This window comes from Camelus bactrianus, chromosome 17 (assembly GCF_048773025.1).
Source record: "Camelus bactrianus isolate YW-2024 breed Bactrian camel chromosome 17, ASM4877302v1, whole genome shotgun sequence".
NCBI classification, from domain to species: Eukaryota; Metazoa; Chordata; class Mammalia; order Artiodactyla; family Camelidae; genus Camelus; species Camelus bactrianus.
Genome location: NC_133555.1, coordinates 33,696,372 through 33,721,500, shown reverse-complemented (window position 1 = coordinate 33,721,500; position 25,129 = coordinate 33,696,372). Strand labels below are relative to the sequence as shown.

General features: G+C 48.9%; 1 protein-coding gene and 1 pseudogene across 2 annotated transcripts; one reads left to right on the top strand and one right to left on the bottom strand.

The window, feature by feature from the left end:
• Positions 1-229: 229 nt before the first annotated feature.
• TRAIP (TRAF interacting protein) lies at positions 230-24,306 on the bottom strand. 2 transcript variants are annotated; one of them, XM_074344876.1, is made up of 15 exons: positions 23,524-24,306; positions 19,243-19,300; positions 18,631-18,714; positions 16,576-16,615; positions 15,847-15,974; positions 14,516-14,607; positions 13,901-14,014; positions 12,947-13,034; positions 12,246-12,335; positions 11,753-11,841; positions 3,529-3,684; positions 1,687-1,735; positions 1,259-1,408; positions 1,096-1,146; positions 230-879 (listed from the first exon to the last, which is right to left on the bottom strand). In XM_074344876.1, the coding sequence occupies exons 1-15, from the start codon at positions 23,619-23,621 to the stop codon at positions 751-753; spliced, it is 1,416 nt and encodes a 471-aa protein (XP_074200977.1). In that variant the 5' UTR covers positions 23,622-24,306; the 3' UTR covers positions 230-750. The 2 variants fall into 2 exon arrangements, with proteins under 2 accessions (XP_074200977.1, XP_010967468.1); XM_010969166.3 differs by having other exon boundaries at positions 14,516-14,610; positions 23,524-24,255.
• LOC123612570 (small nuclear ribonucleoprotein G pseudogene) lies at positions 22,016-22,681 on the top strand (annotated as a pseudogene).
• Positions 24,307-25,129: the final 823 nt, after the last annotated feature.

Sequence of the window (25,129 nt, the reverse complement as noted above, 5' to 3'; positions counted from 1 at the left end):
TTTACCCATTTGCTTTCCTGCTTATGGCCCTTGAGCTGTGCCCGGGTTAGAGACTGTGGACAAAGTACTGCAGTGACCTCATTCTTGCTAGAGTCTCTCTGTGCCCCATGGGAGGCAATCCCTGAGGGTGGAACTGCTGGGTCTGAGTCTAGGTGAAGGTCTCACTTTAGAAAATCATGCCAGACAGTCCTCCAAAGTGAGTGCAAATTTATACTTCCAGAGCCAGGAATAAAAGATTCTATCTTTTTTATTTTACATAGAAATCTTTCCCCATCCTCTCCCCACCACCATCCCCTATTCCCTGCCCTGCTTGGCCCAGGCCATGCCGAGCAGCAAGTCAGAGGCAGGCAGAAGCTTGGGCAGGCTGAAGCTGCCTGAGAAGCCTCAAGCACTTTGGTCCCTAGAGTCGACAAAAGACCCTGGTCTGGAGGGCCAGAAACAGCCCAGCCACCTCTGATCATGGCTATAAATGGGAGCCTGGAACATGGAGCAAGCCCTGCTGGCAGGAACAGTGAGGTGATCACATCCACTCCCATAGGTAGGCCCAGTGTGATAGGGAGTGGGGCAGGGCGTGTGCAGGAAAAGCAGTTTCTGGACCTCAACTTCACTCCCATCTTCTTGTTTATCCTCGTCCTCAGGGCAGGTCCTGGAAGAGGGGCTGTGCCCCGCAAACCCTGTGCTGAGCTAGTTACCAGTCCTCAGCCTACAAGTCAGAGACATATATCTGGACACTGATCAGACTCACTGTTCTCACTGCCACAGGAAGGTGTCCAACTTGGCCTGGGAGGGAGAGAGTACTGTCTTGGTGCCCACTCTCTGCTTAGCCCTGGCCTTGGGCTTGGGCTTAATGGGCAATGGGCGGATCAGAGTAGTGTCAGTCTGAAGAAAATGTCAAGGAATAGGCTTAAAGACAGGATTGGAATGCAGGGCAGGAAAGGTTCAGACTTGGGGGTGGGCAACCCTGCTACACTGAGCAAGGACTGGCTCTGCATATCTGGCGCTGCAGCCTCTGGCAGGCTGGGATCTGGGGGTACAGGTGAGGGATGGTGTGGGCATCAAAGCTCAGCCCGGCCCAGTGCCACAGAACAAGGATACAGGCTGGATGAATTTTGTCCGGCCTCCAAGCCCATCAAAGCCTGTCCTTACCTAAAGCAGAAGGAAGAGGTGAGTGGGCCAGGGTAATGGGCTAGGGGGCTGGCCACCCAGTCCCACCCCTGAGAAGGTTGGCACTTGCCAAATTGTAGGAAGCCACACTCACTGCATCTGTGCTGCGACAGGGCTCCGCCCTGGCCCTCTTGGGCTGTTTCTGGCCCAGGACAGCATTCCGGATGAAGACAGGAAAGGCACCAGCCAGCTCCTCATCAGGCTCTCCCAGACAGCGCTGGCCACCCAGTGAGAGCTGGGACTCCTGCAGGAGACCCCAGAACCAAGCTTCATGAACTGGACAGCAGCAAGGAGGAGGGCAGGTAGTGATGGTGGATGGAACAGGATCAGGATCTCTGATGCCTCACCAGGAGGCAGGAAGGACAGTGAGTAGGGTTCCCAGGGTGGCTCCAAAGTGCTTCAGTCCTCAGCCAGGAGTGAGAGGGCTCTGGCAAGACCCTGATCTCTCAGGAGTCCAGCTTTACACTCAGTCCTGGCAAGGGTTGCAGGGTGACTGCCTGAGCTTCTTCTAAGAAGCCTTACCTTCTTAGAGCCTTTGGGGATCTTCTTGAAAACATCATGAACAGGAGAACTGCAAGAGCGAGACATGAAAGCAAGAGGCATGTGAGTGAGACACAAGAGGCAGGTGGACCAGGTCAGCATATGCCCCTTTGGGAGCAACTGTGTGGCATGGTAGCATGATGGGCAAGGCACCTCAGTAATCCCCACCCCAAGGGCAGATATGTGAACAGCTGGACAGCCACAGCCACCGGAGTGGTGGAGGCAGGAGAGGTTGGACCACATTCCAAACTTGTGGCTTCCACTCAGAGCCAAGCCAATGCCATTGGAATGTTCACCATTGGAATGGTGTGCTCTCAGGCACCTTACCACGTCCTGGGCTCTGTGTGGGGCTGGAAGCCCAACTGATCCACCACCCACAGGAGGAAAGACAGTCATACCTTGATAAGAAGTCAGGCCTAGCTCTATCTGCCACCACCTCCACAAGACCCTCAGTAAGTTAGATAGCGCATAAAGTGCTCTCAGAACACAGGGCTAGACATCTCCCTAGATGATCTGTGTAGGTAGGGTCGGGGGCAGAACAGATCATGGCCCCAGGCCCTGGCCTCCCACTCCTAGCTCCAGAGCTGGACACAGTGTTTCTATCCAACTCCTAGGGACCCTAGCAGCTGGACACCTCTCCTCTTATTTTCCCAGATCTGAGTGGGAGAATGGTGACAGGCTGAGCCTGTGGGTTCTCAAAGTCACAAGGGCAAGGGCAGGATCAGGGTCTGCCGACACTGAACTCCTCTGCTTCTGTCCCCACAGCCTGTGGTCATGCCACATGATGACCAAGGGAGGAAACTCTACTTGCTGAAAGTCTGGTTCTTGGGAGGCTGATCCAAGTTAGGGGCATCCTGGGCTCCCTCACATCCCTTGCAGTCACTGAAGATGGTAGAATGTCTCTAAAAATCTGGCACCCTGTGGGCCCCAGGTGCCCACCTTCAACCTTTACAGCTAAAGAGGCAACAAGAGGAAGGCAGAGTATCGAGCAGGCACTGATAGGCCCCCTGACTGCAGCCCACATGCCCTAGGTTTCTCATTGCTACCAGGCCTGGCCTTATACCATACAGGTGCCTCTGCCCCTGAGGTGGGGAGGGGTGGATAGCCACCTGGTTTTCCTCTCCCTGGGCCTCCTCCATCTCCACTGCCTAACATCTCAAATTCTTTCTCTCATGTCTAAAGTCTTGAACTCTCTTACCTGAGCAGTGTATATCTACATGGATGTACGGGAGAAGCTCTTGTCTCCATGATGAACTATACTTGGCCTGCCTGGCCAAGGGGACAGTCTCTGCATTCCCAGTCCCACTGCACCACTTGTGCAGCTCCCACCCACTCCATAGCAGCTCCGTACAGCTTCTCATGCCTGCCCCTGTGGGCTACCTCCTTAAGTGGTAGGGCCCTGGGCTCCTGGGTCTGAGATGGTCCTGCCTCAAGCATGAGCCTGTGGGGCTCACAATTGAAGAGGAAGTTCAGAGTCCCTGCCTCAGGACTCCAGTGGACAGGCATTCAACATACTGGGAGCACACCCCACCACCCCAACAGCATCAGCCCAGATCTGCCCCTACTGGGACTCCTGTATTCTCTCCAACTCACATCTCAATCTTCGCTTAAAGGGTGATCGTGAAGATTAATGAGACAAGCGACAGAAGGGCTTTGCAGAGAGAACTCAGAGCAGGAAGAAGAGGTGACTGGAACCAAAGCCATGGCCAAGCCCAGGTGACCCTCACTGCCCCGTCAGCCACTCAGAGTTATTAGGGCAGAACCTGCAGAGATCTCTTAGCCATTCTCCCCCAGGCTGTGGAAAGGCCAGGGACAACCACTTACTGTGACTTCTCTGGGAAAAGCCTCTTGGCATGGCCACGCTGGGTGCTGGAAGGCTGGCCTGGGGGGGTGTCCACATTAAAGGTGGCGTTGAGGTCAATATCATCACCGAAGGCTGGCCGGCGAAGCTTCAGGTTCAGCATCTCCACAGGAGCTGGACTACAGGCAGAGACAGCCTGGTGACTTAAGACCATAGTGGCAGCCCAGAAGGACAACTGCTCTTCAAACGTCAGAGATGGATCAGCTTCGGGGGCCTGGGGTCCACACCTGGTTTAATGCTACCCTGAAAGGAAGCCCTAATCTCTACTGAAAAAGACCACTTGGCTTAGTCCTTCACACAGCGAAAGTCTGGTAGATATGGAAGGAAGCAAGCAAAAGCCACACAAACTCAGATGAACAAATAAAAAGCCTTTTGTCCAAATAGCCTCATTTCTTAGAATGCAGTGTAAGGATCCAGTGAGAGAGTTGACCACACGCTGAAGTAGAGGGATGTCCCTTCCAGTGTCACTCATCATGGCAAATGGCACAATATTAGAAGCTGTCAAAACGACTCCCCCAGCGAACTGGCACTTTCATAGCTTGACTATGATATAGACATTAAAGTACTGTTGCTAGAGAGTAAACTTAATAATATGGGGAAATGTTCATATGTTAAATTTAAAAAGCAACATTAAACTCTGTATAATAGTTCACAAAAGAAAAGACAGACAAATTAGACTTCACAAAAATTTAAAATTTTGTGCATGAAAAGATACTATCAACAGAGTAAAAAGGCAGTGCACAGAATGGGAGAATATATTTGCAAGTCGTATCTAATGAGGGATTAAAATCCAGACTATATAGAGAACTTCTAAAGCACAACAAAAAACAAACAATCCAATCAAAAATGGGCAAAGGACTTGAATAGACATTTCTCCCAAGATGATTTACAAACGGCCAATAAATATCAGAAAAGAGGCCCCAAATCACTAATATTAGGGAAATGCAAATCAAACTATAATGAGACACCACATCACCCTCATTAGGATGGCTACTAATAAAAAAACAGAAAATAACAACTGCTGGAAAGAATGCGGTGGAATTGGAACCCCTATGTGCTGCTGGTGGGAATGTAAAGTGGTACAACCACTGTGGACAACAGAAAGGCCATTTCTCAAGCAACTAAAAATAGAATTACTAAATGATCTAGCCATTCAACATCTGGGTATATATGCAAAAGCACTGGGAGCAGGATCTCAAAGAGCTATTTGTATGCCCGTGGTCAGAGCAGCATTATCCATAATAGCCAAAAGGTGGAAGCAACCCAAGTGTCCATCCACAAAAGAATGCATGAGCAAAATGTGGTATATACATACAATGGAGTATTATTCAGCTTTAAAAAGGAAGGAAATTCTGCAACATGCTACAACATGGATGAACCTTGAGGACATTATGCTAAGCGAAATAGGCCAGTCACAAAAAGACTATATGATTCTACTTATATGAGGTATTTGGAGTACTCAAGATCATAGTGACAGGGGCTGGGGGAAGGGGGGAAAATGGGGAGTTATTATTTAATGGATATAGAGCTTAAGTTTTTTATAAGACAAAAATTCTGGGGATAGATGGTGGTGATAGTTGTACAACTTTATGAAGGTATTTAATACCACTGAACTGTACACTTAAAAATGTTGGTAAATTTTATATTATATATATTGTACCACAATAAAATTGGGAGAAAAAAAACCTCCACATATAGAGAAAAAAAACCTCTACAAATCACATGATTTGTGCATACATATCGTCTACCTCACCACATACAGAAAGAGGACTTGAAGGAAATTTACTATTGGTCAACGGTGACTACCGCTGGGATAAGTTTACATTTTCAAATTCTCAACAATGAATGTGTTTTTACTTTTTAATGGTGAAGGGGTGTAATTCTATCAGATGACTGCAGCCAGCAAGATTTCTCTAGCTCATCCAGGCCTGGTGGGGCTCCTTAGCTCCTGTGATCAGAGAACTCGGAGGGTGGCAGGGGCAGCCCCAAGAATACTCTCTCTCTTTCCTTCCCTCAGGGCTGCCCACAGCCCTACTCTCACTACTCAGGGACCAAGGGAGGAGCCTTGGGGATATTAGTCTCGGTCAGGAGCCCGCTGGGGTGTGCAGATCAGGGGAAAGGGAACTGCCTGCACTGACTTGGGTGGGTAAGCAGTCTGGAAGGCCTGGAATACCTCTTCCTTTCCCTCGCCAGATCCCTGGAAATTCTACCCTCTTCGTGCCTCCAAGTGGAAGCAAAGGCTGCTTTGCTTCCCTCTCTGGGAGTCACAATATAAAGCAGCAGCCAGGACCACTCATGCCAATCTTCTGTAATATCTGTTATTCTACCGCTATTTACCAACTGCAGCAAGTCCAGGCCCAGGTTAGTAGAGGTGCACTCAAGAGGCAGGCAGGGTCGGGCTGGGGGAAGCCATTTGCCCTCCAGGTGGCTCTCAGCAGAGTTTCCTGCTGCCATCCCCTCGGACCCTGCCCAGTGGTGCTCATGGCACGTGCCCAGCCTTGGCTCAAGCCAAGCCAGCCTTTTTCACTCGCACCTCCTGGCCATCCACAACATTAAGCTCAAGACTCAAGAGGTTCTCACAGTGCCTTCCTCACTCCCCCACACCATCTGGCTCATATGAATACACTTCTTTTTCCCTCAGACAGCTCCTGGTGAATCCTTCTTCTTTCATGAGCTCAAACACTATTTTCCTTCCTACCAATGGTCTTTCTTTCCTTCCTACCTTCTGCCTGTCTGATGAAGTGGAAGAGCCTAGGGCCCAGTGCCGCCCCTCACTGGTTGAGGGCCTGGCTTGAGGTCCTCCTGGGTGATACCATTACCTTTGGGATACTCACCCAGGGCTTCATACCAGAGTCCTCAGGAATTGAGGCAAGACACTCAAAGCCCCCTTTCCAAAACTGAATCAAGGCCCTGGGCAGACCTATCACCTGTGTGACATGGGAACTAGTCAATGTGTCCTACACAACGTGTCCTAAGCAAAGCTTCCCCAACTCCCTTGAGCTTGAAGCTCAGGTGCTCTTGAGGTTCATAAAAGGAGTCTTCCAAACACCCTCTCTGTAGTACTAGGGGTGATAACTACCTCCTGAGGTCTCCCAAAAATGACAGGAATGTAGGATAATCCTACTGTAACAAATGGAATGGGCAGCCATCATCAGTATCTGTAGATTTCCAAAACAGTCTGGAAGGGAGCATGGCCAGGGGATAGGAGACTTACCACCAGACCCATCAAGCCAGAACCCACCAGGAGAGGGTTACAAATGCAAGGGAGGACTAGGGAAGATCTAGATCTACAGACATATTAAACAAGCCTGAAAATGGGAGTACTGATGGAATGTGTGAGCTTGGCTCCATCCCTTCCTATATCTGCATTGGCAAAGCACCAGGTAGCAAGCCTGCTACCTGGGGCCAAGAAAGAGAACGGCCTTTCCTAAAGACACAGGCAAACCATCCATGGGATTTTAGGGCAGCCAGTATTGGACCTGACAGTAAATCCCTCTGCATCCTAGGTTCAGCAAAGACTCAGTATGATGCCAGCTGACCGCACACTCCCCCAAACTCTGCCCATATAAGTTAGGCTCGCAGGTAGCTTTTCTGTTCCTCCTCCTGAGAGGGCCACAGGTAGCCAAGGTCCCCCAGGCACGGGAGGGAAGTCCAAGAGAAAGGCCGTGATAAATACACACTGACCCTGACAGAAACAAAACTGCCAGACCATAAGACAAAGGACAGTATATTTTGCAGTGGATGCACTCCGAGAGCAAGAAAGAAGGCTTGGACATTTAAAATGCGATTACTGATTCAGCCTTAAAAAGGAAGGAAATTCTCACATATCTACAGCATGGATGTACCTTGAAGATAGTACGCTAAGTGAAATAAACCAGCCACAAAAGGACAAATATTATTTGATTTCACCTATAGGAAGGTCCTAGAGTAGTCAAATTGATAGAGACATAAAGTAGAATGGTGGCTGCCAGGGGTAGGAGTGGGGCATGGAGTTGGCGTTTAATGGGTAGAGTTTCAGGTGGGGAAGATGAAAAAGTTCTCTAGGTGAACAGCGGTGATGGTTGCACAACAATATGAATATACTTAATGCCACAGAATTATTCATTTAAAAATGGTTAAAACAGTGAGTTTTATGTCATATATATTGTACCATAATAAAAAATATGATTGATGAAGTAAAATATCATAAAAATTAAATTCTAATTAAAATTTAAGGAAAATCTCCCAAAATATAGAGTACAAAAAACCAAAAGTATACAGGACCAAACCAAGTCAGACATTAGATCTGCGGGTGGTCCAGAGCGGCCGGAGACACTGGAGTGCAGCAGACTCTCAAAAGGATAACACAAGAAAGTTCCCGTTTTGGACAGCTAATTTTAAATAAAGACTTGATCAAAGAGAGAGAGAGAGAGAAAAAAAAGTTCCTAGAGCTGAAGGAGGACTCACATGTTTACCCTGAAAGGACCCAATAAGGGTCCAGCAAGACAAATGGAAAAAACTCTCATCCAGACACGTCAGGGGAAGTAACAGGAGCCCCAGAGCAAAGGAAGCAGCCTAAAACTGTCTCAAGAGAAACAAGAGTTTCATCTACAAAAGAGCTGAGAATCAGATGGGCATCAATTTCTCAGTGGCAACAATGGATTTTAGACAACTAGAAAGCAGGCTCTTCGGGGTCTAAGGGAAACTAACTTTCATCTGGAATGCAAACTGGCAAACTAAGCCAGAAGCAGCATAGAAGCATTTTGACACACAGCCCAGTTCCCTTCCTTAGGAACTATTTCAAGGTGAACTTTAGCAAAGCAAGGAAGTAATATCAAGAAAGACTGAGACATAAGATACAAGAGACAGAAGTCCCAGGGTGACTGTCTTGCCATCTCACCTCTCCCCTGGAACCCTGGGTGTTCCCTATGGTGCTATCAACTTGGAAAACTGGAAATGCCTGGGCTATCCACTGAGAAGGGGATGCCTGAGTCAACATTGCCTGTGTGCTTCACACACACTGGGTGGCAGGAGGAATAACACAGATCTCTGGGAACCAACATGGATATATCTCCAAGGCATTCCAGGGAGTCCTATTTTAAAGTTATAGAGTGACAGCAAAGCATCCAGAAAACACCTAAAGTCAAATACCCAACTGCCTCCCACAATACTTTGAATGTCTATAGGGTCTTCATCTGTAGTGAAGCAGAGGTCTCAGAGGGCACCCATCAAGCTGGTGACCTGGTACCCCTGGGCTGGAGTGCAGGCTCGAGGTACCATCTCACAGGTAACCAGATGAAAATCAGAGGCGTGCACCAGTCCCACCAGAGCGATCTTTCTCAAGTATCCCGATAGTTTCCATTGTCCTTAGGATAAAAATCTGCACTCCATGGCTGGCCTGTGAAACTCTGCAGATTTGGCTTGTCTGCCGCTGGCCCCACTCCTCCAAGCATATCCAACTCAGTCCTGCCTCAGGGCCTTTGCACTTGCCATTCTCTCTGCCTGGACTGCTCTTCCTTTGGATTTGAATGTTGGTTACAGGAATGTGCCTTTACATTGCAATATGTCAGGAAAGCCTAAGACTCCTTTCAGACCCACATAGCAACCTGTCAGCTGCCATAGGAAAGGTAGAGGCAGGGTTTTTGAGGGGACTTTCAGTTTTGAGGGTCGTCATCAGAGCACAAAGATGGGGCAAAGCTGCTACTGAAGATTCAACAACTATTTTTGAGAGCTTGGGTCCCTAAAAAAGACCCTGAATTTAGAACTGATTGTGTCTAGTTCAAAGAAGGGCTAATACAAAAAGCACAGACCTGCCACCCTAATTTTTATGCCCAGAGAAATACTGGAGAAAAAGGAATGACATCAGCTTGCAAACAGCTTGATGGGAAGCCCAGCTCAGTTTTGTACAGATGTAGGCTTATCAGATATGGTATCCTGCTGGCTTGAAAGACAGGGGAGACCAGAGAAATTACCTCTGTACCAAGGTGGGCTGCAGGCCCTGACCCAAGGCTTACTCAGAATGAAGTGGGCTCAATCCCAACTGGGAGCTATAGACCAAATCCCATGATGTGGTGTGTGGCCAGTGGGCTCAGGGCTTGGTTATTGAATCCCCTAGCTTGTCTATCCTACTGAAACACAAGTTGCAAGAAGACAGGGAGGGCCTGGTATGCAGCAAGCACTCAATAAAGACCTGTTGTAGAAGTCTAGACCTTAGAGAAGCCTGGAGTGGTAAAGAAAGTAAGCAAAAGCAGGTATGCAAAGTCCCTGGGCATCTAGAGGCAGCCTGTGTGCTTGTGGGTCCTTTACTGTGGATGCTGGACACAGAGGACAAGTGCACGGAAACACTGAGGCCCATGGAATGGAAAGTGGAAGGGAGCACCATGAGGAACTTGCAGATGGCAGCCTTGAGTGATATCCTAGAAAAAGGATTTTTACTTTTTGCCTTAAGCAGCTTGGGTTCTAAAGGTTTGTCCACATGAGATGGTAACTGAGACTATTAGCTCCCTGAGGGTGGGTACTATACCTGCCAATCTCCTGGCAGAGCCCTTATGTTACTGGGGCTTCCAAGGTGGCCAGGCCGATGGGCTCTGAGAGTAGAGTAGGTAGGAGGGACCAGCAAAGAGCTTAGTTTGTCGAAATCAACCACAGGCTGAACCTCACAGAGTCCTGTGCCCCTCACACTCCCACAGCCCTTCCTCAGTCCAACCTACACTGGGGCAGCCAGCCAGCTCTAACTCCATAAAGAGACTGGAGGACCCAAAGAAAGACAGGGAAGAGTAAGACTGAGGAATTAGTGGGGTCGGGGGTATAGCTCAGTGGTGGAGTGCGTCTGGCATGCACAAGATTCTGGATTCAACTCCCAGTGCCTCCATTAAGGAGAAAAATTAAAATAAATATATGCTAAAAAAAAAAAAAGAAAAAATGAGGAATTACAGGTACAAGAATGAAAGGAAACTGGCCTATATGCATTCACTCCCCCTGTGACGTTGACCAAGTACTACATGCAGGGAAAGCACTATGTGTGTAAGGAAGTTAGTGGTGAGGGACGCAGATTAGGATGTGGCTCCCAGTCTACGGATGGCTGGGCGTGTATGCAGTGGGTGGACCATGCTCCAGCCAGACTCTAGAGCACCTCTGTGGCCCCTGGCTCCTGACACAGCATCTGAATAAGAAGCTACCTATGCAGAGGACAGTGAGCTTATTTCTGCTGAGGAGACTAGGGAAGGCTCGGCAGGGCAGCTAACTCTTCAGTATGGAGAAGAGCACAGGCACAGAAAGGCATAGGAGCAGGAAGGCAAGGAAGGGGTGCTCTGCTGTGTCTGACAGTGTGATGTGGCTAAAGGCTGAAGATCCACCGCAGCCCACAAGGAGGCTCCACAAGTGCCTCAGGCACAGTGCAAAGGGTCCCCAGAAGTGTTCTGGCAAGGGAGTGGCACGATGCCCAGGGCTGAACAGATAGGAGGGGTGGAAGCATGGATCAGCTCAGGGCTGAACAGATAGGAGGGGTGGAAGCATGGATCACAAGCCTCATGTGGAGGCACTAGCAAGGGAAAGGGTCAGGAAGGAACCACAGAAGTTAGATGGGTAGGCTCTAACAACTGACTGGATGTGGGGAAGAAGGAGCATAATGATTTTCCAACCTTGAAAAATGGCTCAAATGAAAATGGCTGGACCACTGAGCTGTGTGTTTTCTGTCTAGAGCATCAGCTGGGCAGCTAAGCAGGAGAGAGCCCTGAGGATGCTCTCAGCCTGTTTCTGTGAAACACTCAGGAAAAGGAATGGGTGGCTACAGCAGGCAGGGACACCCGTCCCTCAGCCTCTTGGCTCCCTCTGCTGGCAGCTTTAATGCGCACATTAATGGGACCAGAAGGGAGTTATTCTGCTGGTTTCATGTTTGAGAATCTGGGGCAGACAGATGTATTAGGTGAGCCATTCCATAAACAAATGCCCTGGCACAGAGAATGCTCCTGCCCTTTCTCTGACCATTCTTAGTTCCTTTCTGGCCTCCCCTGGCCTCCCCTTGTCAGAGTCCAGACTTTACCTCAAAGCTGCTTTCCAGCTAAATCTTGGTTGTCTCCCACTATAGGAGGTCCATAGCCTCCAGGCCCACATGGGCCACCCACCCCCACAAAGCCAAGATGAGTGAAGACCCTTACCGGGGAGCTCCTCCAGCTTATGGCCCCTGCATACCCCAGATATTCAACAAACCTCTCAAAAACCAGGCGGTTGACAGTCTCACTGTCTACTGGCGGCAGGTTCAGGGTTTCCTGCAGCACCGTTAGCTTTTTTTTCAGGCTCTTGGGGAAGGAAAGAGAAAAGTGTGAAAGACAGACTGAGACATCAAGTCCAGAACAACTCCTAAGGACGTAGCAACATATGCACAAGGGGCAAGCCCACTGGTAACAGAACAAGGCCTGAAACCCAAATATCAGGCTCAGGAGGCCAGGACTACCGGATCTCAGAACCCCTCTCTGAGCCCCTCCTCTGGTAACCTCAAGGATGTAGGCATAAGACAAACTGTGAGGAAGACCCAGGCTCCAGACCAAGGGCCAAGGTACACGTCCTGACCCAGGAGGATTCAGGGAGCCCAGAGGCACCAGTGCTGACTAGTGCGAGGTCCCCGGGCAGAGCTACCCCAGACCTGCTCTTAGAGAGCACACAAGTCACCCCTCATTCCCACCTGGCCAGGGATGTCCCTCACCACAATTTCCTTGTCAGCACTCTGTAAGTCCTTCTGGGCCGACTTTAGCTCCAACTTGGCCTGGTCCAGTTCAGAGCAGACTGTCTGCAACTACAAGAGAAGTATAAGGAGTAAAGGACAAACCAAGGGGTGGCCATGTGCCCTGCCCCAACCAGCCGCTACACAAGCTCATGGAAGCCTGGAGCCCAGAAGAGTCTGGGCACATGGTGGGAGACCTGAGCTCTATGGGGCTGGACCAGAGTCCGGCAATGCCCATCTGGAGCTGCCCAGGAGCAAGGGCTGCTTCCCATACCCTGCAGCTTGTGGATGCACCATGCCCAGAAATAAAAGCAGCTGTGCTGACTGAACCAAGTTCCAAGAGGCCTCCTACTCTGGGCCTGGTACAAAAACAGACTCCTGCAGCTGTCACTTGTGGGACCTGTGTGCTCCAGTCAGCTGAGAGGTACCCAGGGGCCAGGAAGAGCATAAGTGTGCAGGTGGTGGGGGGATACCTGCATGATCTGCCACCCTAAGAGGACAAGCCACGTGGCCAGAGTTGATGCCCAGTAAGGACCACAAACCAGTCTCTGTGAGTCATCCAACAGCCAGTCACATGAAGCCAGCTGCACCATCAGGCCCCATGACCTTGCTTAGGAGACATGAATGGGCAAGACAAAAGGACAGCCACCTCACCCCTCACCTTCTGCTCCCCACTAAGTTACCTTGTTTCTGGAAGAAAACAAGTCCTTCTTCAGCTTGTCAGTTAGCTCTCCTGAAGCCTTCCGTGCCTCTTTTAGATTCTCATACTCTCTATAAAGGGGCCATGGAAAGAGATGTCAGTACCAGATACCTGCTGCTCAGACTGAGCCATAGCACCACCCAAACACAAAGCTAGATCCGACCCTCAGCCTTTCTCATTCCTACTCTGACACCTGAGCCCAACAGGGACTAGGTGGTGCTGTGGAGGGTCCTGCACCCAATGCAAGGAAAGCTGATGAGTCTCTGCACCCTGCCTGTCTTGTAGGCACTGGTGATTTAAAAGGGTCTACAGGGTGGAGGAGGATAAAAGCTCAATGGTAGAGCGCATGCTTAGCATGCATGAGGTCCTCAGTGCAATCCCCAGTACCGCTATTAAAAAAGGGGGTGTACAGGAAGCCCCAGCCTCACTAGGAGGCCCTCTACACCACCTGCCCCTACAGGAGGCATCTGGGATCCTCCATGCCTGTCAGGCAAGTGACCCCTCTTCCCCAACTTCACACTCATGGTAATGGAGCATCTGAGCTAAGTTTCTGATATAAACCAGGCAGGGTCAGTAACAGTGCTGATGCTGATGGGAAACAGGCTCTGGATATCACAATGGGGCTTATAGCTCAGAGAGCTGTGCCAACCTCCTTAGAAGTAACAGTTATAATTCACACTTAATTCTTTCAATAATCCTGTGAGGCAAGTTATTATATCTCTATTCAGGAAGCTGAGGATCAGAGAGGTTAAGAAACTGGCTCCTGGCCACATGGTGAGAGGTGGGGTGAGAGTTCAAACTGAGACAGATTGGCTCTAGAGTCTGTCCCTTAACTCCACCTGCTCTGCTTTACAAGAGATGGGCAACAGATGGAGAGGCATGGCTGGGTTGCCATGACTTAGCTTCTGGATTTGGACAGAGGGACCAGAATACACACTTCTTGAGGGATACGCAGTACACAGCCAGTTGCTCCACTGCTGACTGTCCCACACCCATGTCTCGGATCATCTCCTCCACCTCGGGCCGCTGGCTCTGGAGTAGGAGCTCAATCCTGAAAAACACCCAGCCCACGGCATTTAAAATCTGGAGGCTGATGGGTAGATACCTAGTGCAGCTCTGCCTCCCTTTGCTGCCGTTGCTATGGTGACAGCCTGAGCTGCTAGGATGCTTTAGCAGGCAGGTCTACCCAAAGAAAAGCCCCACAGCAGAGCTAAGCACAGCTGCAGAGATGCTGCTGGAGAAGAAGGGGTGCTGACAGAGGACCTCAAGGTCAGGGATCCCCAGAGAGAGGTTCATGGAACAGAAGCCCTGTCAGGTTGTCTGGCCACAGGCAACAGGCACAGGGAGGAGTGTGGCAAGAGGCCCCACAGAAAGTAGAGAAGCCCACAGAGGCTGAGCAAGGAGACCTGTGCCCATACCCAGCCGGCCTGCGCTTCCCACGGCCTGTGGAGACTTGAGCCACAGAGACAGGCCAACCCCTGCTGCTCCTGAGAGCTGTGCCCCTGCGGGCTGGAGGCACAAAGGTATAGGTGGGCCCCAGCTCCAAGCTCACCGCTCCATAGTCTTCATCTTGCTCCGGAGTCGGCGGGCCTCCTCCCGTGCTTGTTTGGTCTCATCCTGCTGTTGCTCCAAGTACTTCATCTGCTTCTGAAGGGCAAAGGCACCTCTACATATCTGTTGCTTGGAGGCTCCCAGGGGCCACGGCTAAAGTCACTGCGAGAATCTACCAAGAACTGTCTGCTTTTGAAAGTGCTGATAAGCATGTGTTTCAACACCCCAGAGGTAAGGCTCCTGGGCCCGACTCTGGATTGTGCTTTTTCTTCTAAGAGGCCCCAAGCCAACTGCTTCCTCACCTCTCTGCTTGCTTCCTCCTGAGACAGGTCTTACCATAGGCATAGCCCACTGCCAGCATCAACAGGCCTGCTGGGGGTTGCCAGGATCATGTGGCCCACGCCTCATGGTACATGCTGTGCAGGAAGCTGAAGAAGCCTGAAGCACAAATCCGGGCTGCACTATCCATCTAGACTCATGGATGGTTGCCAAGATAGGAAAGCTGAGCCTGAGGCAGCTGGCTAGGCTGCCCTCAGCACCTGGCCACTCCATCTCTGACCCAGGAATGCCATCAGACTCCTGCTCTGCAGCCAGGAGCTAGTTCACTCCTTCCCTCCCACCGGCCAGGACACGTGATCCAGCCCAGCCACCAAGCAGGAATAGAAACAATGAGCACCCTGGGGCCCTGTCTGATCACACGGATGGTTCCCTTTCCCTTTCAAATGGCATCCAGCAAGACTGCTCCTTCCTACGAGGCCAGAATATCAATCATGAATTCAGATCAATCACCTCATGCCCCTTGGAGAGCAAGAGGCTCACCAACCCAGGCTGATATGAAATTCATCTGGGTCTAGAGCCGCTTGCTCTGCAGGCTTTGATCTGTCCGGTCAGCTCAGCAAAGCCAACTTCAAAGGCCCCCTGCTCCTCCCTGGGATGCTGTTTGATCTGGCTCCAGAGAGCAGCCCAGCCAGACTAGTGTGATAACGGAAGGTTCTTCAGGCTGGCTTTGTCAGTGGAGTACAAACCACTTTTGGAAACACGGTTCAGCCTCACTGAGGTCTTGGCTGAGCAGCCCCTCTAAGGACTGGGAAGGCCTTGCCTCCCCAGACTACCAAGTACAAAATCCGTAAGCATAGCCAATATGACACTTTTCTTACGGGCTGGATGGGCACAGTATGGGAGGCCTGGGAAGATGGGATTTGCCTCCATTTTACAACTGAACACACCAAGGTATTAACCAAGAACCAAATGATACGTCCAGTAGAGTAATGAGCCCAGGACTTCAGACTATACCTCCCCACCAATCTTCGCCCCCAAGACCTGGGGACCCACCTTGAGGGTGGAGCACAGCATCTCGGCCTTGTCTAAGGCCTTCTGCAGGGACTCCACAGTGGCATTGCGCTCTTCCAGCGTGTCCCGCAGAGTGTCAATGATGACCTGGCTGTCTCGTTTTTCCTTCTCTGGAGCAGGGGTGAAGATGGAGGGAGAGAAGAAGCCCCTTCACCCATCCATATGAGAACCTGGACCCTTGGGCTCCAGCACCCACCCCAGAGCCCATGAGGAACAAGTCTCAGAGCAAAAGGTTGGATGGCCCACTTCTCTTGCTGGCAGGCACCAAACCAGGGAATCCCAGCCAGAGTTTCTTCATTCCCAGGATGAGACCCTCTTTGTGCTGCTTGAAACTACCTGAGTAAAGACTTCACTAATCCCTGTTCCTGTGGCTTTAGTTAATTCCTCATCCCAGAACTCAAGCAGATTCCTGCCAAACCTGGCAGCTGAACCCTCTTTTACAAATACTCTGTCCTATCAGGTAGCCCCTCCTAGCCTGGGTCCTAGGCAAGAAGTCTCAGACAAAGAGAAGAGGCTCATCTGGTCCAGGTGGACAGCTTTAGTCACCTCCCTTTCCTCTCCTTTTCTGCCAATCACAAGAGCTGATAAGACTCTTGGACAGACAAAGCAGGGAGAACCCCTGGCTCTGCCAGAAGGAGGGAGGCCTTCCTCCCAGGGCCTCTCCCTCCAGCACCCAAGTCAGGGGCTTCCCAGGGCCCCTTGGGAACTCACCTTTCTGGGAAAGCAGGGCTCTAGTATTATCCAGTTCATTCTGCAAAGCAAGATCCACAATAAGCAGCAAAAAAGCAACGGAGCTGGCTTCCACTTGGCCTCCCATAAGGCTTGTGGGGAGACCCGGGAGGTGACAATGAGGCCTGTAGATCCAGAGAAGCATCTCAAGGACCCTGCTGCGTCTCAAGGACAAGCTAAGTCAACAATGGAGAGAGAAGCCTTGCTTTATCTCTTTGTGCCTTTTTAAAAAGTAGATAAGATGAATGGAAATAATCTCAGGTACAAGACCCCAGGACAGGAAAAGAGGCACAACAGGGCAAAGTAAGTGGAGCTGGACCTGTGTGGTCAGTCTCATGGCAGAGGCTTCCATTGGTTCCCTGGGCCTGTGCTGGCCCTCACCCTCTCTGGCATTAGCTGCTCTCACTGGGGACACAGAGTTGGGATGGCCAACCACTCCTTGCCTCCACCCTGGGTTCTGCCTGCTTCATGTTCTAACCATCTCCAAGCTCTAAGCTGGCTCTGTGTACCATGAATCTTCCAGGCCCATTACGGTAGGTGAGCCAGGACAACTCTGCCCTGCTGAGTGAAATGTCACATGTGCTAGGCTCAAACCAGACTGTGAGGGTTAAATGAACCTCTCAAAGTTCATGCATGTTCCAAATCCACTGCCGCAGAACCACTGAGAGGCTGGAGCAGAACTGAGCTGAGCTCCCATCCAGGAGTCCCATGCACTCAACATCCCTGTGGGCAAGAGAGGTGTCTACTCCATAAGCAGGAAAACCAGACTTGGCAGACCCGAAAGGTTTGGCCAAGGGTCCAGGGTGGTAGCTGGATGCAATCCAGACAAATCCTCCTCCAGATCACCCTTCCTAGGTCAACACAAGATACAGAATATCACATGTGACCAATAATAAGGCCCAGCCCAGTGGGCAGATAAGTTCCTGCTGTCAAACTCTCCACCCAGGACTCTGGGGCAGGAGCTTTTGGTGGCTGAGCTGGTCAGCGTAGGCTGGACATCTGGGGTGGAAGTGGTGGATAGATAAGGGCATGCATGGGCTGCCTGAGAGTGGCTGTCAGCCCAAAGCTACTGCTAGCTCTCTGGCTCCTTCCACATCCAAGCAGGGTGCCTTCCAAGCTCTTGCTCCAAACTACTTAAGATTTTGCCTCCCTGTCTCCTAGATCTGGCTTTGAAAGCCGGAAAGAAATGAAGCTGCTTTTGTTGCCTTTATCACAGGGAGGACACAGCTTAAAACTGGGAGCAGTTACCATGACGATGAACATGTTGGCTTTAAGCACAAAAGCTCCACATTCTTGAAGCAGTGAGGTTCCAAGGACATCACGGCACCCTGGGGCTGGGGCCAAATGAATCCTGATCTGACAGATGCCCAGCAAATTCCCAGCAAATTAACCCTCAGAGTCCAGGTTCACTTGCAAACCTCAATCCCACTTCCTTGAGAGGTTTCTGCCAATACAACCCCTTTGTGCACAAAGAAAGCTAAATCTTAGACTTGGAGGGGAAGCAGCAGAAGTGTAGGAGGGAATCCACCCATCCTCCCCTGCAGTGTGGGTTTCTATCCTGGCTGCACATCTTGATTCCAGGGGCTCTGCCCTCCATTCTTGGTCTGGAAAGACTCAGGACCCTGGGTATATACCAAGCTCCCCAGGCAGTTTTGAGGCACAGGCAGGTTTGTGAAGTGGGTCTACACATCTTCTCTGGCTGAGGACTGGAAGCGTTTTCTAATCTGTCTCTAACTGTCCAAGCAGCAAAGTGGGCTGGGAAGGATAGCTGTAGATCTGACCTGTGGTCAGAGTTGCTCTGAAATCCCCAGGGAAGTGCTCACAACCAAGTAGCTCCCTTCCTTCCTACAGCCTATTTCTCCAATGACTGTATCACCGTCAGTTGCCCTCTGCTCTCATTGCCTCTGCCTTGAAATCTCTACCAAGTCTCCCCTCTAGATCTCCATCTCCATATTCCAGCTACCCTCCCTGGGTAGGAGCAGAAACTGAACTCTCAGAGGGCTTGGGGTTCAATAGGATGAGATAAATTCTGGATACCTTTAAGAATTCTGCATCTAAGACACTCTCCTCCTCTTGGGCAAGGTCAAAGAAGAGCTTATTGATAATGGTTCTTTTGCCGACCTGGATGGGAGAACAAGATACAGCATGACTGCACAGCTGGGTCATGGGCAAGGAGGACAGGGATGCACATGTAGCCTAACATGCACCTAAACCTGTTCTCAGGCCTAACCTTTCATAGCACATCCCGTGGAGTCAGACAATCTCTGCAACCCTGTAGATATCCCAAGCTGGTGCCACTAGCTTGGTGGTTACTGAAGTCATGTCACTGCAGACCACCCATGTGGTAACTGCTCAAAAGATACCCCAACTGTAGGTGTTAGGCCTTGAGAAAATGGGGAAAGGCAGGGAAGGAGGCCAAATCTACTCAGATGAAGACTGGCCCAGGCAACAAGTCCATCTGTCAGCTACCCCTGTGCATAGGCAGGCCTCCCAAGCCAGTCGAAAGCACAAGTAAGGCTCAATCAGCCTCAAACCATGAGGGTCCAAATAGGTCAAAGATACTCCTTAGCTTGAGAGATCTTTCCTCTTTCCTGCTCCCTGGCAAGGAGATGTCGTTAGCTGAGGTTTTTTTCACCCCACCACCCTCACCTGGATTCGGCACTGTGGGCAGGTCCGACTTGGTGCTGTCTCGAACCACTGAATTAGGCTGGAATGAGAAGCAGAAAAACGGACTGGTGAGCCCTGGCTTGGGGGGAGACGCAAAGACCAGGTAGCCACCCTCACCATAATGGCATCTGTCCTATTCCTCCTCCACCCAATGCCTGCCCACAAGGAGGGCAGCACCACAGGCAGTGATAGTACATCCCACGAGCCTGGCTGGTAGAAACACTCCAACCAGCTGGCCCTTCTTTTGGCCCTGTTGGCTTGGCCTTCCCTACCTCTGAGCTGCAATTCTGTCAACCTTCTAGGCTTTGACTTGGGGGTGGGGGGACAACATTCAAAGCCAGGGTCACTTAGAGATGGGGATTATAATCATATCCTCGTTTAAGCTGGGATTCCAAAGGGCTATACTTTCAAGGTAAGGGTAAACTAGAGGTAAAAGCAAGTAGCAGTAAAAGCAAAACACAGCTCAGCTATGCACCATCTATGTGCCTTAAACTTTAATTAGTCTCCCACTAGGAGATTCTCCTACCCTAGGACCAAGGAGGAACAGTCCTTTCAGGAAGATGATACCATCATCTTAGGCCTCAATTTTTTAATAAATAATTTTTCGAATACTATATACAACATATAATCAGAGTTAACCATGAATAATGGAATATCACACAGCAATGAGACAAACAAGTCTACAACTAAGAACAAAATTATGGATGAATTACATAAATATAACATAGAGGAGGAGAAGCCAGATACAAAAAAAGCTATATTGTGCATAACTCCACTTACATAAAGTAAAGTAGGCAAGACTCATCTATGTTGCTGGAAGTCAAAACAGTAGTTATTCTTATGTGTGGAGGAAAGGTGGGCTGGGGGGTGGGTGTAACTGGAAGAGGGCATGAGTGTTACTGACCTGGGTTCCTGAACTCTTTAATCAATAGAAATTGGTAAGAGGCTGGATGAGAAATTCAGGCAAGACCTTACTGGGACTCGAGCTGCAGCACAGGAAGCAAAAACAAGCAACAGGCGCACTTAAATGGGGTGAGGGTAAGGGTGGATGGGTGCACTGGACTGGAGGGGTGGCTTAGGGGGTCTGCCCACTCCCTTGGTGGTGCTGGGTGCAGGGATCATGCCTAGTACCTTGATTTTGCTCTCAACATCTCAGAAGTGTCAGTTGAGCCGTTTTATATTTTATTGTTCATAATTTGCCCCAACTGCACATGTGTGCAGTTATTTTTAGTCCCTTATAACTTCTTTGTATTCTGTTGCTCCAGGAAGATGTTTATCCAGGTGCAAGTATAAACACTCTGGTAGTGTCCCAGGTCCCAGTCTCTCACTAAGAGGTTTCTGAAGTGCTAATATCTAGTTTCTTGATCTGAATTCTGGTTGCATGAGTATGTTCAGTTTGTGAAAATTCTGCAAGCCATACACTTATTATTTGTGTACTATTATGTAATATATCATATTCCAATAAAATGTTTTGGTTTTTTAAAAAAGCAAACAGTTACACAGGGAGAAAAGTACTACAAGTGCAAATCAGAACATATCCACATAGGATTCAGACATTGGAACTGTCAGACACAGAGCATAATAAACACATTATACTGAATAAATAAAAATTAAGATTGAAAATATCAGTAGAGAATTAGATAATAAAAGGTGACATAACAGAGTTTAATAAGAACCCAACAGAAATTCTAAAACTGAAAAAAAGGCCAAAATTAAGAATTCAATGGATGAGTTTAATAGAAGTTTAGACACAGGACTGAAGAATTAGTACACTGAAAGATAGGTCAGAGGAAATACTAAGAAATAGAAAGATGGAAAATGTACAAGAGACACTGTTGTCAGACAAAATAGACTTTAAGTCAAAAAAGGTTACAAAAGACAAAGAAGGACTTTACATATTGATAAAAGTTCTACTCTAACAAGAAGTAACAATTGCAAACATATATGCACCTAACAAAATATATATGAAAGAAAACTGTACAGAACTGAAGGGAGAAACAGCTCTACAATAAAAGATGGAGATGTCAATACCCCACAATTTTAACAATGGATAGAACGATCAGACAGATGATCAATAAGGAAATAGAGGACTTGAACAACACTTTAAACCAACTAGACTTAACAGACATATGCTCCCTCCAACAACAGCAGAACACACATTTTTCTCAAGTGCTTGTGGAACATTGTCTCATACCTTGGGCCACAAAACAAGTCTTAATACACTTTAAAAGACTGAAATCATACAAAGTATCTTTTGTAACTAAAATGGAATGAAACTAAAAATCAATGAGAAGAAAAATGGAAAATTCACAAATATATAGAAATTAAATTAGTCTTAAACAACCAGTGGATCAAAGAAGAAATCACAAGGGAAATTAGAAAATACCATGAGATGAATGAAAATGAAAACATCATACCAAACAACAAACTGTGGAATACAGCAAAACCAGTACTCAGAGGGAACCTGATAGCTTTAAACACATGCAGTAAAACAGAAGATACCCATTAGGATGGCTGTTGTTAAAAAAAAGAATAGAAAATAACAAGTGTTGGCAAGGATGTGGAAAAACTGGAACCCTTGTGCATCGCAGGTGGGAATGTAAAATAGTGCAGCTGATGTGGAAAACAGTAAGACAGCTTCTTAAAAATTAAACATAGAATTACCATATGATCCAGTTATTCCACCTCTGGGTATAACCCAAAAGAAAGGAAAACAGGAACAGATACTTATACACCAATGTTCATAGTAACATTACTCACAGCAGCCAAAGCATGGAAACAACCCAAGGTCCATTAACAGATGAAGGGATAAACAAAATATGGTATTTCCATACAATGAATATTACTTAGTCATAAAAAGGCAGGAAATTCTGAAACGTGCTACAATATGAATAAAAACATTATGCTTAGTGAAATAAGCCAGACCCAAAAGAGCAAATATTGTGCAATTCCACTTATGTGAGTTACCTAGCATAGGAAAATTCAAGGAGAGACAGAAAGTAAAATAGAAGTTTCCAGGGGCTGTGGGGAGGGAAGAATGGAAAGTTACTGTTTAAAGGGTACAGTGCTCTGTTTGGAACGATGGAAAAGTTTTGGAAATAGATAGTGGTGATGGTTATACAACATTGTGAATGTACTTAATGCCACTGAACTGTACACTTAAAAACAGCTAAAATGGAAGGCGTCTTTGAGCTCACTGAGCAAACACCCTCCTGAATTAAAAAATTGTATGAAGATGTTTTCATTGAAATTAAATGGAGGCAGACATGACCAAGGGATATAGCAAGAATTTGATCTCTTTATGTATCCTGTGATAGATGAATGTGTGGAGACAGCAACTAGTGGGCAACAGAACAATACTAAAAGGGTGGTAATATGAGGAAATAATATCATCATGTTAGAAGCCTTGGAAGAAGTATAAAAAATGGCTGTGTTCACCAGAGAAATCAACTGCTTCCACTTGTCCCCTTTTCAAAGGGCTTGTTTTACTATGATACAAAAATCAGGTCCTGTACATTTTCATAACGAACTTTTTTGTTAAATAAAGTTTTGTAAAAGTGAAAAGTTAAAATGGTAAATATTATATATTTTTACTACAATAAAATGGTGTATAGTAAAAATAGAAAAAGAAATGGTTAAAATGGTAAATTTTTTTACGCATATTTCATCACAATTGAAAAAGGAGCTCCGAATCAGCCTGTCCACAGCTGCTAGGGGAACCTCCCCACCCGCTGTACACTCGACAGTATGGTCCTACGGGTCTACAGAAACGCTTGATTAGCGAGGACCTCCTTGCTCTCCGATATTAACTTGAGTCTACTAGGGTCTGTGAATACACCGGGGTGTTTAAACAACGAAATGACTCTGGACAGAATCATTCCAAAACGTCAAGCAAACCACAACAAATCGGGTAGCCATAAGTGTAACAGGTCTCAAAGAAACAAACGGGCTCGCTAATGTGGCAAAAGTTCATCTCCCCCCGGGTTACTGATTTTGAAATCACGTCTTTTTGCAAGTCTATCAAGGAAATCCCTACTCTGTCTTCATTAAACCAACCCCGACCCTTGCCGGCCTCAGCTCAGGTATCACCTCCTCCGGGAAGCCTGCCATGATCCGCTCCTGCCCAGGTTGGGAACCTCTCGTGGGGTACCGTCTAAGGACGTCCTCATCACCAGTCTGGGCTCCGCGGACCGGTCGCCCGGACCCCACAGTCCTGTAGAGGTACCAGAGCGAGTGCCCAGTCCCCAAACAGCGGTCACTCACCACTGTAAGTGGAAGGTATGGCCGCAGTGGATGGCGGCCACGTCACGGGAGTGGTCGAAGAAGTCGGAGCAGATGGTGCACAGCGCACGAATGGGCATGATGACTGGTCTCAACAGGCGCAGGTATCCAAGGAAGCCGCGACCGGTCCAGCTTCGTGGCTGCGCCTAGACGTCTCCGTTTGCTTCAAATTTGGCTCCACTGAGCGACTTCCGGAACGGATCGGAAGTGGCCACACGGAACTTGAAGGCGCCGACTGAAGGTTGGATCCGGATTGGACGAACCCTCAGGGGCGGGGCTTAACGGCTCCGCGGCCTGTGAAGAATCCTGGGGCGGAGCGCAGGCCTGAAACTGTCAGCGGTATCTCTCCCTAGGCTCTCGGAAACACGGCCAGTACCGCAAGAGTGCAGCGTTGGCGGAGCACCGGGAGTAGCTACTCCGCCGGCCAGGCCCCTTTCTGGGGTAAGACGGGGCGTTATGGTCCCGAGCCAGAGCTGGTGCGCGGCATACTAGGCACCGGCTCTTCAGCCCCTGTTCTCTCAGTGCCGCCTTCTCTGCACTTCGGGAGAGTCGAGAAGACCGGGACCATAAGGGAATGGGACGATGTTCTCGATGGAGAGTGAGTCCCCTGGGCTTTGGGCAGTGTTCGACCATATGGTGGAAGTCCATAGCTTCCAGGCCAAAAGAATGCTCCACCCTCTCAGACCTCGGCTCTAAGTGGTCCTAGAATGATGGACACAGGTTCTAATCCTTAGGACACCCCAAGCTCACCCTGGCTCTGTACAAGCAAGGCTTTATGATCCCTAAGTTTGAGGTGGCAGGGTCAATATCCTGACTTTAGCTCCTAGCTCTCAGGAAGATCAGTTTTGCCTCAGGACTGCAGTAGGGTTGGAATTTTGGAGGCTCAGATGCTTCACAGACAAGTGACTAACAAACCTTTTTTATTCCCACATCAGAGAAGTTATCTTTGTGGGGGTCTTCTCTGACAAAGAGCAGCATCCCTGGAGAGTTCACCTGGGCTGATCAGGGCTGGAATAAGCCTTCCTAGGAGTTTTCGTGCTTAACTAATTTTAGCAGTGTTACTCCCCTCTCCTCAGAAGAAACATTAGGTAAAGCCCCATAATATAAGGCTGATCTATTCCACCTGAAGCAGACCCAGCATGAAGTCCTTGGGGCCTATGCAGAACGCAAAGGTTTTGTTCATAGAAAGGAGGAATCAACACAAAGGGCAGAATAGAATCTTTGTGTGATGCCCACCCTGCACCCACTCGGCAATCCAGGGAAGCCCACTTTGGCCACGGGCAACGTTTCTCCCTATGGCCCTTGGTGGGTTCTAGGTCTATGCCTAAGTCAAGACAAGGGCTCCTTGTTCAATAGGACTTGTCAGAACAGCAGCCCAGAGGTTATTCCTTGGCATAAGCCCAGCACAGGACCCACCACCCACATGGATTTCTAGAGTCCAGAGGATCACCCCTCCACCATCAAGGAATATACTGTGGTGAGGATGATCTGTTCTCTCAGCCCAAGCAGTCCACATGGCATTGAGCACAGACCACTACCTGTGGACCTACTCCCGGCTTCTCCCCTCCCCACTGCCTTCCAGGGGCCC